At 54.1% G+C, this 15074-nt stretch overlaps 2 protein-coding genes across 4 annotated transcripts in view; one reads left to right on the top strand and one right to left on the bottom strand.

The window, feature by feature from the left end:
* Nucleotides 1-8747, top strand: part of Ap2a1 (adaptor related protein complex 2 subunit alpha 1) — a 42398-nt gene extending 33651 nt beyond the window's left edge. Inside the window, exons 8-24 of one of the 2 annotated variants that reach the window (XM_004672222.3) lie at nucleotides 1278-1428; nucleotides 2191-2359; nucleotides 2446-2583; nucleotides 2837-3019; nucleotides 3790-3887; nucleotides 4276-4507; nucleotides 4584-4751; nucleotides 4833-4987; nucleotides 5184-5249; nucleotides 5521-5577; nucleotides 5667-5749; nucleotides 5836-5925; nucleotides 7354-7477; nucleotides 7553-7669; nucleotides 7749-7818; nucleotides 7964-8098; nucleotides 8358-8747. In XM_004672222.3, the coding sequence (XP_004672279.1) occupies nucleotides 1278-1428; nucleotides 2191-2359; nucleotides 2446-2583; nucleotides 2837-3019; nucleotides 3790-3887; nucleotides 4276-4507; nucleotides 4584-4751; nucleotides 4833-4987; nucleotides 5184-5249; nucleotides 5521-5577; nucleotides 5667-5749; nucleotides 5836-5925; nucleotides 7354-7477; nucleotides 7553-7669; nucleotides 7749-7818; nucleotides 7964-8098; nucleotides 8358-8435 (2114 nt within the window). In that variant the 3' untranslated portion in view covers nucleotides 8436-8747. The remainder of the gene's footprint in view (nucleotides 1-1277; nucleotides 1429-2190; nucleotides 2360-2445; nucleotides 2584-2836; nucleotides 3020-3789; nucleotides 3888-4275; nucleotides 4508-4583; nucleotides 4752-4832; nucleotides 4988-5183; nucleotides 5250-5520; nucleotides 5578-5666; nucleotides 5750-5835; nucleotides 5926-7353; nucleotides 7478-7552; nucleotides 7670-7748; nucleotides 7819-7963; nucleotides 8099-8357) is intronic. The other variant, XM_004672223.2, reaches the window with a different exon arrangement.
* On the bottom strand, nucleotides 8715-13168 carry Fuz (fuzzy planar cell polarity protein). 2 transcript variants are annotated; one of them, XM_045133488.1, is made up of 11 exons: nucleotides 12881-13168; nucleotides 12548-12669; nucleotides 12229-12313; nucleotides 11982-12050; nucleotides 11688-11792; nucleotides 10723-10920; nucleotides 10533-10628; nucleotides 10282-10388; nucleotides 10146-10210; nucleotides 9998-10072; nucleotides 8715-9033 (listed from the first exon to the last, which is right to left on the bottom strand). In XM_045133488.1, the coding sequence occupies exons 1-11, from the start codon at nucleotides 12989-12991 to the stop codon at nucleotides 8825-8827; spliced, it is 1242 nt and encodes a 413-aa protein (XP_044989423.1). In that variant the 5' UTR covers nucleotides 12992-13168; the 3' UTR covers nucleotides 8715-8824. The 2 variants fall into 2 exon arrangements, with proteins under 2 accessions (XP_044989423.1, XP_044989424.1); XM_045133489.1 differs by having other exon boundaries at nucleotides 10723-10767.
* Between the last annotated feature and the right edge of the window lie 1906 nt (nucleotides 13169-15074).

Genomic DNA, 15074 nt, shown 5'->3' with positions numbered 1-15074 from the left:
TCTCTCCAGCCCCTCCCCCCATTACTCTTACTGGTCCCACACATACAGAGACAAACGTGTGTTTGGAGAAATGAGGAGACTTTTTCTCTTGGGATGTGCCTCATATTCTAGATTTGGGTGATAGCTTTTGCCTTGGAGTTCTGTTTAGCACATTCCTCTATCTCATGTATTTCTGCATAGGTACGGGGTGGGGGGGAGGGAGGGCAGCATTTTTGGTACAATGCCTGACAGCTGTTCTGTGCACTTGCTTGCACATTGAATTGTAGGAAATGCCAGTGGCAAGTATTTCTGTGGGCTTCAGCTTGCATCCTTCTTTCTCAGCATTGGGGACATTCTAGGGTGTTGATCAGATTTTTTGGGGGGTTGGGTTTCTTTTTTTTTTCTCTTTTTTATATTTATTTATTTGCAATTAGTGAGAGAGATAGAGAGAAGAGAGAGAGAGACAGAGAGAATGGGTACACCAGGGCTTCCAGCTACTCCAAATGAACTGCAGACACATGTTCCACCTTGTGCATCTGGCTTACGTGGGTCCTGGGGAATTGAACTGAGGCCCTTTGGCTGGGTTGGGTTTCTTAGATAGGATTTTACTCTAGCCCAGGCTAACTACTGTTATTTATTTATTTATTTGTAAGCAGAAAGATGGAAGAGAGACAGAATGGGCATGCCAGGGCTTTCAGCCACTGCAAATGAAATCCACATGCCTGTGCCACTTTGTGCATCTGCCTTTATGTGGGTACTGGGGAATCGAACTCAGTCATTAAACTCTTCAGGCAAGTGCCTTAATACCACTGAGCCATCTCTCCAGCCCCTGATCAGCTTTCTTGACTTCATAGCTTCTGGCACTCAGGATGTGGTAGACTTCTGGGCAGGCAGCTAAGGACCAACTCCCTCCTCTGCACTGATGGCACTGATAGTTGGTTCTTCAGAAGGTTCTTAGGGATTTTCTTTTCTTAGGATTTTCTTAGGTCTATGAGAAACCTAATGAGTACCAGTGATGTATAAGGGAAAACTGAGGCTCACGAGGGTCCAGCCTCTTAGCCAGTAGGATCATTGTAGAGAAGGATGAGAGTCTTGCCAATTCTGGAGACAGTGCTCTGTATCAGAGGTCCTTCCTTCCCTCCCATGCTGGCCTGGGGACCTGGGAATGGTAAGGGTGCATTGGCCTCGCCTGAGACTGCAGGGCTTGGAGGCACACGGGCACACAAACCAGAAAAGGGGTGCAGATTCTCTGGGGACTGATGGGCAGAGCTCAGCCCAGGCATTCTCACTCTCCCCAGAGGATGCAGCCGTGAAGGGGCGGCTGGTGGAGTGTCTGGAGACTGTGCTCAACAAGGCCCAGGAGCCACCCAAGTCCAAGAAGGTGCAGCACTCCAATGCCAAGAATGCTGTCCTTTTTGAGACCATCAGCCTTGTTATCCACTATGACAGGTACCTGTGGGTAGATAGGCTGTGGGTGGCGGGGCTGGGGTCTGGATCTCTGAATCTGAGGGAAGGCCAGGGTCTGGGTCCCTGGGTCTGAAAGAGGAGGACTGTGTCTTAGCTTCAAGGGAATAGAGGGTGGAATATGAAATATAACCCCATGAGGATGGTGCTAGGACCCTCTAAAAGTTAGAATTAGCCAGATGTGGTGGCCCACACCTTTAATCCCAGAAGAGATGTGAGGATCACAGTGAATTTGAGGCCACTCTGAGACTACAGAGTGAATTCCAGCTCAGCCTGGGCTAGAGTGAGACCCTACCTCAAAAAAAAAAAAAACAAAAAAAAAACTGGCCTTTAATCCCAGCACTCGGTAGGCAGAGGTAGGAGGATTGCGTGAGTTGGAGGCCACCCTGAGACTCTATAATGAATTCTAGGTCAGCCTGGGCCAGAGTGAGACCCTACCTTGGAAAACCAGAAAGAAAAAAAAAAGTCATTTATGCATCTCTTACCGATTTATTTTGTTTTTGTACTGGGAATTGAACCCAGGGCTTTGTACATGGTAGGCAAGTGCTCTCCTACTGAGTTAAATCTCAGCCTGCTGCTGCATATCTTTATTTGGGCTTCTCTGCCCAGATGTCCAGGTCCCAGGAAGGTGAGAACCAGGGGTTCAGGGTAGGCACAAGAGAAGTTCTGGGTCCTTCGGCTGTGGCTATGGATCCACTCATGCTCCTGTCTCCATTTGCCCACTGCTGCCTCACCTGTGTTGGGCAGTGAGCCCAACCTCCTGGTGCGGGCCTGCAACCAGCTTGGCCAGTTCCTGCAGCACAGGGAGACCAACCTGCGCTACCTGGCATTGGAGAGCATGTGCACACTGGCCAGTTCCGAGTTCTCTCATGAGGCTGTCAAGACCCACATCGACACTGTCATCAATGCCCTCAAGGTACAGGCTTCTGCTCCCCCTCCTAGCAGGCCTAGGGTGTCTCAGTGGACTCTAGACCCCAGCTTCATCCTGCTTCCATCTCACAGACCGAGCGGGATGTCAGTGTGAGGCAGCGGGCAGCTGACCTCCTCTATGCCATGTGCGACCGGAGCAATGCTAAGCAGATCGTGTCAGAGATGTTACGGTACCTGGAGACAGCTGACTATGCTATCCGGGAAGAGATTGTGAGTTGAAGGGCTGGGCTTGGACCCTCTCCAAGTCTGAGGGAGGAGGGCTGGGATCTGGATCCCTGGATATGAAGGTGGAAAGTTGGGGTCTGAACTCCATGGTGTGTGGGAGGAGGCGTGAGAGACAACTGGACCGCTAGGTGTTCAGATGACATCATTGGGAAGCATAGCTCCAGGTGAATCCGAGTACTCACATCCCCTGTGGAACACTCCTCCTCTCCCTCACATGCTTTCCTTCCTCTCATCATAGGTGCTGAAGGTGGCCATCCTTGCTGAGAAGTATGCGGTGGACTATAGCTGGTACGTGGACACCATCCTCAACCTCATTCGCATTGCGGGAGACTACGTGAGTGAGGAGGTGTGGTACCGTGTGCTGCAGATTGTCACCAACCGTGACGACGTCCAGGGTTATGCTGCCAAGACCGTCTTTGAGGTCAGCATCTTTCACTTTGACTTCATGATGGGACACAGCTGCTGAGCGAGGACAGCAGCATGTGTGGCCAGCCAGCCTTGGACACGATCTTACTTTCTCCTCTGTGCCCGAATAACCTCAGTTCCATGCCTTTGCCTCTCTGGCCAGCCAAAGGACATGGGAACTGTAGCCTCTAGGCTTATGTGAGGCGTGGACCCACATGTGGTGATCCATTTCTGGGTCTTGGAGATTACTGCTTCCTGTATCCCAGGAGAGATGTCCAGGAATGGCTCTGTCACAAAAAGCAACTTTAGAGAGGAAAGATTAAGCTGGGCTCCGAGGTTCAGAGGGTTCAATCCATCATGATGAGGAAGGCCTGGTGGAGCAACTCAGTTCATGGTGGTTTGAGCCCATGGTGGAGGCTGTTCACATCATAGTGACCAGGAAACAACAATAGAAAGTGGCCTTAGATAATATAACCCCAGTTCTCCATTTCCTCCTGATAGGCCCCACTTCCCAGAGTTCCGACGACTTCCCAAAACAGTACATCCAGCTAGGGACCAAGCATCCAAAGCATGTTTATGGGTACCTTTCAGATTCTAACTGTCATGCTGTGTGAGTTCAGATCAGTTACTTAATCAACCCTCTGTGCCTCCTATGTGTGGCCCCAGGTGCTCTGCAGTGAATATGTTCCACCAGTGAATATGTTGCTTGGCAAAGTCTTGTGCCTGGCACATGCAGAGTATCTACAGTGCAGAGCCACCCACCCTCATTCTTTTTCCTGTGCCCAGGCCCTCCAGGCCCCTGCCTGTCATGAGAACATGGTGAAAGTTGGAGGCTACATCCTCGGAGAGTTTGGAAACCTGATTGCTGGGGACCCCCGTTCCAGGTGATGAAGCCTCATTCTGGGGGGTCATCTTCCTGAGGACTTCTGGGGGCAGGCATAGTAGCATTCCTTTTAATCCCAGCAGAGATAGGAGGATCTCTGTGAGTTTAAGGCCAACCTAGGGCTATATAGTAAATTCCAGGTCAGCCTGGGCTAGAGTGAGACCTTACCTGGTAAACAAAACAAAAACTGAGGGCTTTGGGGGGACCCCAAGGAATCTCAGGGCTGGGGATGACAGGGGTTCCTTGAATTCCCTTTAGCATATTGCCTCAACTACCCAGTCTGGTAAGCACCCACAGGGCAGCCAGTGCCCCAGCCCTTGAGTGTGTCCCCAGAGGGGCTGTGGGGAGGTGTTGGAGCCACTGACTGCTGCTGACCCCATGCCTCACAGCCCCCCGGTGCAGTTCTCCCTGCTGCACTCCAAGTTCCACCTGTGCAGCGTGGCCACACGTGCCCTGCTGCTGTCCACCTATATCAAGTTCATCAACCTCTTCCCTGAGACCAAGGCCACCATCCAGGGCGTGCTGCGGGCCGGCTCCCAGCTGCGCAATGCTGACGTGGAGCTGCAGCAGCGGGCCGTGGAGTACCTCACCCTCAGCTCGGTGGCCAGCACTGACGTCCTGGTCAGTGCCATGCCCCCCACCGCGGACCTGCCCTTCCTGCTGCTGGACCTGCCCTGACCACCTGCCCCTCCCTCAGGCCACTGTGCTGGAGGAAATGCCCCCATTTCCTGAGCGCGAGTCTTCCATCTTGGCTAAGCTGAAGCGCAAAAAGGGCCCGGGGGCCGCCAGCGCCCTGGATGAAGGCCGGAGGGACCCCAGCAGCAATGACATCAATGGGGGCATGGATCCCACCCCCAGCACTGTGGTGAGCCCCGCGGGTGAGTGGGCAGTGTGCTGGGTCGTTGCGCTGCAGCACCCTAGCTCACCTGTACCCTCACTCCTGCAGTCCACGCCCTCGCCCTCTGCTGACCTCCTGGGGCTGCGGGCAGCCCCGCCCCCTGCCACGCCTGCAGCTCCTGCGGCCAACCTGTTGGTGGACGTGTTTTCGGATGGCCCCGTGCAGCCTAGCGCAGGGCCCACTCCTGAAGAGACTTTCCTCAGGTACCACGTCCTGGCTGCCGCCGCCTCTGGCCACTCTGGACTGGGCCCCCTGTGTCTGCTCCCATCAGTGGTTCTCAGCCCACTCTTCCTTCTCCTTCTCTCTCCTCCCTCCTCCCTGCTCCTCTTGCTGCCTGTCTGGGATTGGCTGCCTGCCTCGCCTGTCTTCTCTTACCTGCTCTGGGATTGGATGGCCCAGCGAGCTGGAGCCCCCTGCCCCCGAGAGCCCCATGGCTTTACTGGCTGACCCAGCGCCAGCTGCCGAGTAAGGGGTGGCCTTGGGGTGGGGCACTGACTGGTGTGTGTTGGGGGGAGGGTTGTCTTAAGGGGTTCCTGATAACTGGCAAAGGCCTGAAACTCGGTCTTCTGATGGGGGAGGGCTTCTGTCAAGGTCCCCTTCCCATTAGGGGTAACTAATGCTGGTTTGGCTGTCTGACCCCGGAGGTTCTCTGGGGTTCTGTTCTTCCAGGGAGAGTCCCTGTCGCCTCGCACCCATTTCCGCTCTTCAGTATCCTTCCATCTCATTCTTTCCCCAGCCCAGGCCCTGAGAACATTGGCCCTCCCATTCCCGAAGCCGATGAACTGCTGAATAAGTGAGTTCCGGGTGAGGGCAGAGACAGGTGGAGAGCGGGATCCCAGCAGACAGGCGACCTGCCATCCTGACCCTTGTCACTCCACCCAGGTTTGTTTGCAAGAACAGTGGGGTCTTGTTTGAGAACCAGCTGCTGCAGATTGGAGTGAAGTCCGAGTTCCGGCAGAACCTGGGTTTGTCCTGGAGGCCTTTGGGGAATGGGGAGCTGGGAAGTGGGGTCGGAGGAGCGTGGCTCGATCCTTGCTGCCCACCACCACAGGTCGCATGTACCTCTTCTATGGCAACAAGACCTCCGTGCAGTTCCAGAACTTCTCACCCACTGTGGTTCACCCAGGAGACCTCCAGACTCATATCCTCTGTGGCCTGGTCCGGCCTGTGCCAAGCCCCAACCCACCCCTGCAGCCCCTGGGCAGCAAGAAGGCTCAGGACCACCCCCATCCAGTTCTTTTTGTGAGAGTTTAGGCACAGTCACTTCTGAAACTGTCTTCACCGGAGGGTGGGTGGGCCTCTTGCCAGGGCAGGGAGATGGATAACAGTAACCCAATAGACAGGAGGCTGACTTCCAGCACCTCACCTGCCCCACCAAGCATCTTCCCGGTCCTGCATGGGGCTTCTTGAGGCCTTTTTTTTTTTTGTTGTTGTTGGTTGGCTGATTAGTAGATTGGTTGGTTGGTTTTTCTAGGTAGGGCCTCGCTGTAGCACAGGCTGACCTGGAATTCACTATATAGTTTCAGGGTGGCCTCAAACTCAGGCGGTCCTACCTCTGCCTCCTGAGTGCTGGATTAAAGGTGTGTGCCACCATGCTGGGCTTGTTGCTTTTTGAGATGTATAAATTGCCCAGACTGGCCTTAGGCTTGTTGTGTATCTGAGGTTGATCTTGAACTCCTTTTTTTTTTTTTAATTTTTTATTTATTTATTTGAGAGCGACAGACACAGAGAGAAAGACGGATAGAGGGAGAGAGAGAGAATGGGCGCGCCAGGGCTTCCAGCCTCTGCAAACGAACTCCAGACGCGTGCGCCCCCTTGTGCATCTGGCTAACGTGGGACCTGGGGAACCGAGCCTCGAACCGGGGTCCTTAGGCTTCACAGGCAAGCGCTTAACCGCTAAGCCATCTCTCCAGCCCTGATCTTGAACTCCTGATCCTCCTGCCTCTACCTCCCAAGTGCAGAGATGACAGGTGTGCACCACCACACCAAGCTAGGGTCGTGTTGAAGGTCAGAAAGGTTAGAATGCCCTGAAAGGTGGGTGTCAGCCAAGACCCTTTTATTATTTTTTTATTCACTCTAGTTTTAGGGTGGCCTCGAACTCATGGTGATCCTCCTACTTCTGCCTCCTGAGTGCTGTGGTTAAAGGTGTGTGCCAGTAGGCGCCGCTGTCCTTTCCCTTTCTTTAGGCCTTCTACATCTGTAAAGCCAGAGCGATTTAGATCTCACCCCCTGCTTCCTTCCTTCATCCAGCAGGGAGCAGAGGGGGTACTGGACGACTTAGAGCCAGCCCTCAATATGTCTAGACATGAAATCAGGTTCAGGTGCAGATGGCAATGGCAATCGCTCCCATCTGGGTACACGGGTCACATGCCACTCAAAAGGTACATACTTGTGTCTTCTGGAGAAGGAGGCCTGGGGTGTTGCCCCTGAGATGTGGGAGCTAGGGTCCGTATTGCCCGGCAGGCTCCTTCGCTGACTGGACTGGGGCTGCGGGGCAAAATCGAGGGTTCCCCAAGTTCCATTCTGGGCGCCCTGCCGCTGTCCCTGGCTTTCTTAACCACGAAGCCACAGCTGGCTGTGCAGACCAAGCGCGTGGCCGCGCAGGTGGATGGCGGCGCGCAGGTGCAGCAGGTGCTGAACATCGAGTGCCTGCGAGATTTCCTGACGCCGCCGCTGCTGTCAGTGCGCTTCCGGTGAGTCCGGGACGCTGCGTCGGGGTGGTGTCTTTGGGGGTGGGCTAGGCGGAGCTCATGCTCACCCTTCCCCAGGTACGGAGGCACCCCCCAGTCCCTCACCCTGAAGCTCCCGGTGACCCTCAACAAGTTCTTCCAGCCCACGGAGATGGCGGCCCAGGACTTCTTCCAGCGCTGGAAGCAGCTGAGCCTGTGAGCAGGCGGGGCCGGGTGGGGCTTCTGCCGCGGGGTGGGGCCTCCATGACCTGACATGACCTTCCCCCGCCCCCAGCCCTCTGCAGGAGGCACAGAAAATTTTCAAAGCCAATCACCCTATGGATGCTGAGGTTACCAAGGCCAAGGTAAGAGGCTGGGGCATTTGTGGGGTCCTGACAGCTGAACTCGGTTACACTCAGTGAAGGGAGTCAGTTCCCACCCTCAGGGATTTAGGTGCACCCTGGGGCAGCTCCATAGCTCTGCCACACTGATGTGTACTCGTACCCCCAGCTCCTGGGTTTTGGCTCTGCCCTCCTGGACAATGTGGACCCCAACCCTGAGAACTTCGTGGGTGCTGGAATCATTCAGACGAAAGCCTTGCAGGTGGGCTGTCTGCTCCGGCTGGAGCCCAATGCCCAGGCCCAGGTGAGTTGTGAGCAAAGCCCTTGGGAGGATGGCTTCCTGCCCTGCCATCTCCCTGTGACAGGGTGTTCTCTGCACCTCAGCTACCTATCATTTTCATCGCTCCACCGCTACCGCTGGGTCACTTCTGTGTCCTCCCATGTCTCCCACCTCTTGTCCTCTTCTGCCAAATTTTACCTCGGACTCCTCTATCACCTCTGACCCCGTACCCTCTCCTTGGGCTCTGCCCTGCCTCACTGAGTCCACTCAACACCCTACATAGATGTACCGCCTGACCCTGCGCACCAGCAAGGAGCCTGTCTCCCGTCACTTGTGTGAACTGCTGGCCCAGCAGTTCTGAGCCCTAGACCTGCCCGGATGTGACCGGTACCCAGCAAAGCAACCCTGGGACTGAGGCAGCTGTGGTAGACTGAGCAGCAAGGGGACCTCAAGTGGTGACAGCGAAGACCCCAGGAGTGGGGGCATGCCTGGAACCTTCCTCCGGCCTTTTGTATTTTTATTTTTGTTCATCTGCTGCTGTTTACATTCTTGGGGGCCAGGGGGAGCCCCCTCCCTCCCTTCCCCCTGAAGCACAGAGGGGAGAGGGATCAGGGAAGCGGGTGCCTCCTCCCCTCCCACCCCACCCGTCGTAGCTCCTCCCACCCCTCCCCGTCAGGGGTCGTGTATTATTGTGAGCGAATAAACAGAGACACTACTAATGCCCTGTGTCCACCACACATCCCTAGGTGGTCAAAGGAGTGGGGTGAGGGAGTGTAGAGTGTGGGTGGCCAGGCTTCGCAGCCCATGGGTGGGACTCTGAGGGGACAGCAGCAGCAGCAGCAGCCGGAGCCCTAGCTGTAAAGCCACCAGCTGCCACCCAGTGCCTGGCCCCAGCACGAGGTAGCAGGCTCTGGGCATCTGGGCCGGACGGACTCCATCCTCTGTCTTCTCTGTGGGGCCTGGATTTGGGGAAATGATGGGAAGACTGAGGCTAGCCCAGAAGCCACATCCATCCTGGACAGTCTCTTCCTACCCTCTACCCCCCAGCTTGTTTCTCTGGGATGTGTGTGCATACTTGTGTCCTCTGGAGAAGGCGGCCTGGGGGGGGGGGGGTGCCACCCAGGGAACTGTCTTAACACAGACCCTACCATGCAGGTGACACTATATGTCAGACACCCTCCTGACAACCACACCCACTGTCCTGGGGGTAAGACTCCAGTGTGCCTACTCATGGGGTTTTCATCTGGCTGGACACCATCAGGTCCCTGCCTTTGGTCCTTACAGATCTAGGACAACTCCTTCCTAACTTGGATGTACAGGAGCCTCACCCCCTCAACTCTGGGCAAAGCTCTGCTCTCTGCAATATCAAGGGGTACAGAGGAGTGGAACCAGGTTTGAAGGGGCTCTGCCACTTACTAGTTTGCCTCTGTCCCCTGCTCTGTGCATAAGAAATGACATCGCTGACAGTCCTCAGGGAAGAGGACTGAGGACAGAGTAAGTCCTTTTTCGTTTTGTGTTAGATAAGGACTATGTCAATATATTGGTCTGGCACTCATTATGTAACCCAGGCTAGCCTTGAACTCAGTGACTCTCCTACCTCAGTCTTCTGAGTGTTGGAATTATATGTATGGGCCAGCATGCCAGGTCCAGAGTTCATCCTTACTTAGTTATAAAAGCACGAGCTACAGGACGGGCCTGGTGATAGGCTGTTAGTAAGCTGAAGGGGGTTACCAGCCGGGCGTGGTGGCGCACGCCTTTAATCCCAGCACTCGGGAGGCAGAGGTAGGAGGATTGCAGTGAATTCCAGGTCAGCCTGAGCTAGGGTAAGACCCTACCTCGAAAAAAAAGGGGGCGGGGGTTACGTGACGACCTTCTCTGTACACCTGCCATAATGCTCAAAGCGCTGCAACACTCGATGCTGACCTGATGGGAAGTGTGTGGTGGCCACCAGCGTGTAGAAGTTGCGGAGGAGACGCCGGCGCTGTTCCGGGGAAGGCTCTGGAGAGAACAAAGTGACAAACACCATCGCCGGCCCAAACCCCTCCACTGCCACCGGACCGCGATGTCGCACCTTTATCCCGCAAGGGCTCCACGGTGAAGACACAGCGCTTCAACTCCAGATGGAGAAGCAGTAAGCTGGAGGGAAGACAGTGTTAGGCCAGAGGAGAGGGGACAGGCCCTCCAGCCTGTTCCCCAACAAGCCCTACCCGAGGATGTCGGCGTGCAAGGGAAAGCCGTCAGGGAGCGCGCGCGGGCCCAGCGCCAGGCAGCCCCGCAGGGGGTCCAGCAGCGGCAGCCACCAGCGCTCCAAGAGCTGCGGGAGGAGCGTGGTCACGTCGGGGCGGGGCCTGCAAGGACCTGGGCGGGTCGTACTAAGGCATTGGCTCGGGGGAGGGGTCACCGTGACTGGGCATGGCTAGAGGTAGGGGTGTCCTAGGGGAGAAGCTGCAGTTTTCACCTGAGGATTCAACTGGCTTAGGGACGGACGCGGTCCGCAGAGCAGACACAGCTCCAGGCTCGGCAGCAGCGTCAGAGTCAGGAGCCGATGCGGGACCTGAAGCCAGAGCGGGGTGGGGCTCACCGCGCCCCCCCCATCGCATGTCCGCCCCCTCGGGGATCCACCCCTCGCGCCCCAGCCTCTTACTCACCGTGGGGCTCCCATGTGGCAGGTAAACTGGATAGTCGCGAGCGGCCTGTGGAGGCAGGGACCCCACCAGCCAGGGAAGCAGCACAGCTTCAGGCATGCCCAGCCGCCACCAGCCCTCTGTAGCTGCCACCACCCGGCCTGAAACCAGCAGACTGACAAAAGCAGTGCCTGTGGCCTCAGCGAACCCGGACAGGGTTTCCTGGGGAGAGGTCAGACTGGGAGTCAGGAGCAGTGACTCCCCACATGGGCAAGGAAGAGGACACCAACGAGACCCACAAACACACCCGCAGGCTTTGTGCCGTCATCTTCACCTGCAGTTGCTGTTCCCGACCTGTTCACCTGGGGTGAAACTCAGGGATTATTTTTTTCCAGGGCCTTACACCTGCTAACCCAGCATCCCGTCCCTAAGTAACAATCCCCCCCCCCAAGCCCCTCACTGTGGATCCTACGCAGGAGCTCTACCTCTGAGCCACGCCCCCAGCCCCTCATTCTCTACCTCTGAGCCACACCTCAGCCCCTCACTGTGGATTCTAGACAGGAGCTCTACTTCGTAGCCATGTCCCCAGCCCCTCACTGTGGAATCTAAGCAGAGGCTCCTCTTCTGAGCCACGCCCCCAGTTTCTCATTCTAGACAAGAATTTGAGTGCTAAACCATGCCCCTAGCCTGTTTTTGTTTGTTTTGAGACAGGTTCTTCCTGTGTAGTTCAAACTAGCCCCAAATTTGTAATCCTCCTAGTTTATGGGTGTAAAAACAGTGTGACAGGCACTAGACTGAAAGCCTAGGAGCTTGTCCTGAGGGAAGTGGAAGCCATAGAAGCTAGGGAAGGTGCAGGCTAGCTCTGGTGCACAGGATCTTCTGGGCCAAACTCCAGGTAGGAGTGGAGGATGGTAGGATAATGTCCAAGGGGAAATAAAATGAGGACTGTGGCAGAGCCACACACATATATCCACAGCTATCACCAATACCTGCAGTAGAGACCCCTCTGGAGGTATGACACAGTCCACACATTGAGTGAGGTCCCCGATGAGCTCTGAGTCCCCCAGGAAGCTGTCGATGAGACGGTAACTGGCCTAGCAAAGGCAAAGGGGAAGGCCTAGGATCCAGGCTCCTGCAGAAAAAAACTGGGCCAAGCTCCAGGATCCCACAATCAAGTTGTCCCAAGAACCTAATGGGCCACAATGGCCCAGGGACTGCTGAGAGGTGAGGTTCCAGAATAAATGGCAAGGCCTAGGGATCCTAAATTGTCCCCCCACTCTCACCCTCAACTCTTTCTTCAGTCTCTCTACATTCCGGATATTGGTCAACTCTTCCAGTCCCACGATAAGAACCTGAAAGAACCACACAGGAGATTGGAGAAGAGGGACAGGTGTGCAAACATGTGGATCTAGGGAGGAAAGCTAGAGTACCATACCCAGGTCTGAGGGAGGAGGGCCTGGGCCTGAACTGAGGGAAGATGGGCTGAGGGCTCAGATCTCAGGGTTTGGGAGAAGAGGTCCAGAGTCTTACCATGGCTCCAAACACCATGTGGAGCATTCTCTCAAGCCTGAGCTCTGAGGTGCCCTTCTCAGATGACAGAGCAATGAGGGTGATGCTGTAGGGACGAAAGGTGAGATGGATGATAAAGCCAGGCCTGGGAAAGAAGGCCAGGTGTAGCCAGGCCTGCTCTTTAATTCCGGTCAGCTAGCTACATTCTGCCTATTTCAGAGAAAATCATAGATCAAGTAGGGTAACTAGCTTGTCAAAGATACTACAACCAAATGAACAGCTGCAGTAATCTTTAACGGGGCTACTGCCCAGGTCTTGTCCCTTGTTCCCACAAAGAGACCTGTCATGGAAGCTTTTCCACACCACCGTAGTGTCCTCCGTCCTCGCCGAGTTCAGTTGCACGTCCAGATTCTGCCCGAACATGTGGACTCCATTGAGGGAGCCGATGACAGAGAAAGGGAGCTGAGGAGGGGTTGGGGCGTTACACAACAGAACCCCACACCATCCCACGGAGACCCCAGTACTGAAGTTCCCAGCCCTTTGCTTCTCACAGCTCTACAAAGCTCATCATCGGGGAAGCAGGCTCGTTGGTCTCCCTGTCACTCAAACGCCCCAACCTGTACTCCCTGACCCCAAACTCCGCCTTGTTTAGAATGAGGGGTGCAAAGCCCACCTGCTGACGGGTGGGCGCACCGCCGCGGCTGCTCCTGCAGAACAGGGGGATTCCACTGGAGGCTGCGAGACATAGCAGATGAACGGTGTCCCCCGAGCCCTCCTCGCCCATCTGGAACGGCGCGCTGTCACTTCGGCGGACTCCCTCAAGCCCAGGGCTCCAGGCCTGGGAGCGGGCGGGAAGTCACACCGAGCCGGCCTGCAGGCTGGAGCCACAAGAGTGCGAGAGGAGAGATCAAATTCCCGCCTAAGTGCAACTCGGGCCTGCGAGCCGGCTTCCGGCGTCCTTCCGGCCCTGCCGGAAGTTACTGTGCCCCTAACAAAAATGGCAGCCGCTCGTGCTTGAAAAGCGTCGTGTAGTTTCTCCCGCACCTCGTTTGACTTCATTTACTTGAGAAAGACAATGCCTAAGAGACTGGTGTGTTTGAAGATGATGATGCTAAAGGGTTGCCTAGAAACCTTCCTGTAGGATGTAAAACTTTTCATTTTAAATTTAATTTGAAGATGGCGGTGGAACCAAGACGTTGCCAAGCAACCATATTCTGGGGAATTTTCGTTCTAGTGTCCCACTCAAAGATGGCAGCCGGCTAGGGTGTTGCCTAGCAACTACTGTCTCTGCTAAAGTGGGCAGTAGTTCTGCCCTAAGCAAAGATGGCCGCGAGTCGAAATGCTGGCAACCTCGAGCATCTCCCCTTCTCTTTTACAGAGTGGTTTGATCCAGCGAGCGTTGCCTAGAAACTATAAAATACATGGCTGCTTTGTTTTTAGAAAAAAGGAAACACCTTATTTTCTAGAATGATAAAAAACATTTCTGTAGTTAATTTATATATGATAGGGTATCATATATAATGTGAAAAAACTGCTTCTAAATTCTTTCCATGAAATACGAATGTAACTTATCACAGAATATAAGAACATGGGCTGGAGAGATGGTTTAGCGGTTAAGGCCCTTGCCTGCAAAGCCAAAGGACTTTGGTTCGATTCCCTAGGACCCACGTAAGCCAGCTGCATAAAATGGTGCATGCATCTGGAGTTTGTTTACACTGGCTGGAGGCCTTAGTGCACCCATTCTCTCTCTCTCTCAAATAATAAATATAAAAAATATTTTTTAAAAAATAATATAAGAACATGTTCTTACAAATATGATCATTGTGCTAACATTCTTTTCCTCATTAAAATTATGTCTACTTAGCTGGTGCACACTTTTAATCCCAGCACCCGGGAGGTGGAGGTAGGAGGATCGAAGTGAATTGGAGGCCACCCTGAGACTAAATAGTGAATTCCAGGTCAGCCTGGGCTAAAGTGAGACCCTACCTCAGGAAAAAATAAATAAAAATTATGCGTGCTAATATTTGTCTTTTTTTCCCCCCCTGAAACAAGGCCTCAATCTGTAACCCAGGCTGGTCTGGACCTGACAGAATCCTCCTGCCTGAGACAACTGGCTCTCGTGCTCGCTCTCATTCTCTCTCTCTTTCTCTCTCTCTTTTTTTTTTTTAATGTAGGGTCTCCGCTCTAGCCCAAGCTGATCTGGAATTCACTATGTAGTCTCAGGCTGGCCTTGAATTTACAGCCATCCTCCTACCTCTACCTCCCAAATGCTGGGATTAAAGGCATATCTCTTTCTTTCTTTCTTTCTTTCTTTCTTTCTTTCTTTCTTTCTTTCTTTCTTTCCTTCTTTCTTTTTCTTTCTTTTTTTATTTTTTACTTTTTTGGTTTTTTGAGGTAGGGTCTCACTGTAGCTCAGGCTGACCTGGAATCCACTATGTGGCCTCGAACTCATGGTGATCCTCCTACCTTTGCCTCCCGAGTTCTGGGATTAAAGGCATGTGCTACCACTCCTTTTAAAAAATACTTTATTTATTTATTTATGAGAGAGAAAGAGACAGAGAGAAAGAGAGAATGGGCATGCCAGGGCCTCTAGCCACTGCATACAACTCCAGACACATGTGCCCCCTTGTGCATCTGGCTTATGTGGGTCCTGGAGAATCGAACCTGGGTCCTTAGGTTTTGCAAGCAAATGCCGTAACCACTAAGCTACTTCCCCAGTCCCCTACCCCCCCCTACACACACACACCAGGGTCTCATGTAACCCAAAGCTTATTCTCAAACTTACTATTGTAACAGGATGGCCTTGAACTCCTGATGCTTGTTTCCAACTCCTAAGTGCTGGAATGACAGGTAAACAGAACCACACC

The sequence above is a fragment of the Jaculus jaculus genome, chromosome 14, assembly GCF_020740685.1.
Source record: "Jaculus jaculus isolate mJacJac1 chromosome 14, mJacJac1.mat.Y.cur, whole genome shotgun sequence".
Taxonomy (NCBI): domain Eukaryota; kingdom Metazoa; phylum Chordata; class Mammalia; order Rodentia; family Dipodidae; genus Jaculus; species Jaculus jaculus.
The sequence above is the reverse complement of the archived record's forward strand: the minus strand, read 5'-3'. Positions and strand labels throughout refer to the sequence as shown.

Bases quoted from the DNA above. Each gene is read 5' to 3' on its own strand.
- Fuz (XM_045133488.1), bottom strand. From the start codon at position 12,991: ATGGGCGAGGAGGGCTCGGGGGACACCGTTCATCTGCTATGTCTCGCA. The intron at 10,629-10,722 runs GTGAGTAAGAGG...CTCTGGCTTCAG, and splicing joins TGCCACATGGGAGCCCCACG to GTCCCGCATCGGCTCCTGAC. The intron at 10,389-10,532 runs GTGAAAACTGCA...CTCCTCCCGCAG, and splicing joins TAAGCCAGTTGAATCCTCAG to CTCTTGGAGCGCTGGTGGCT.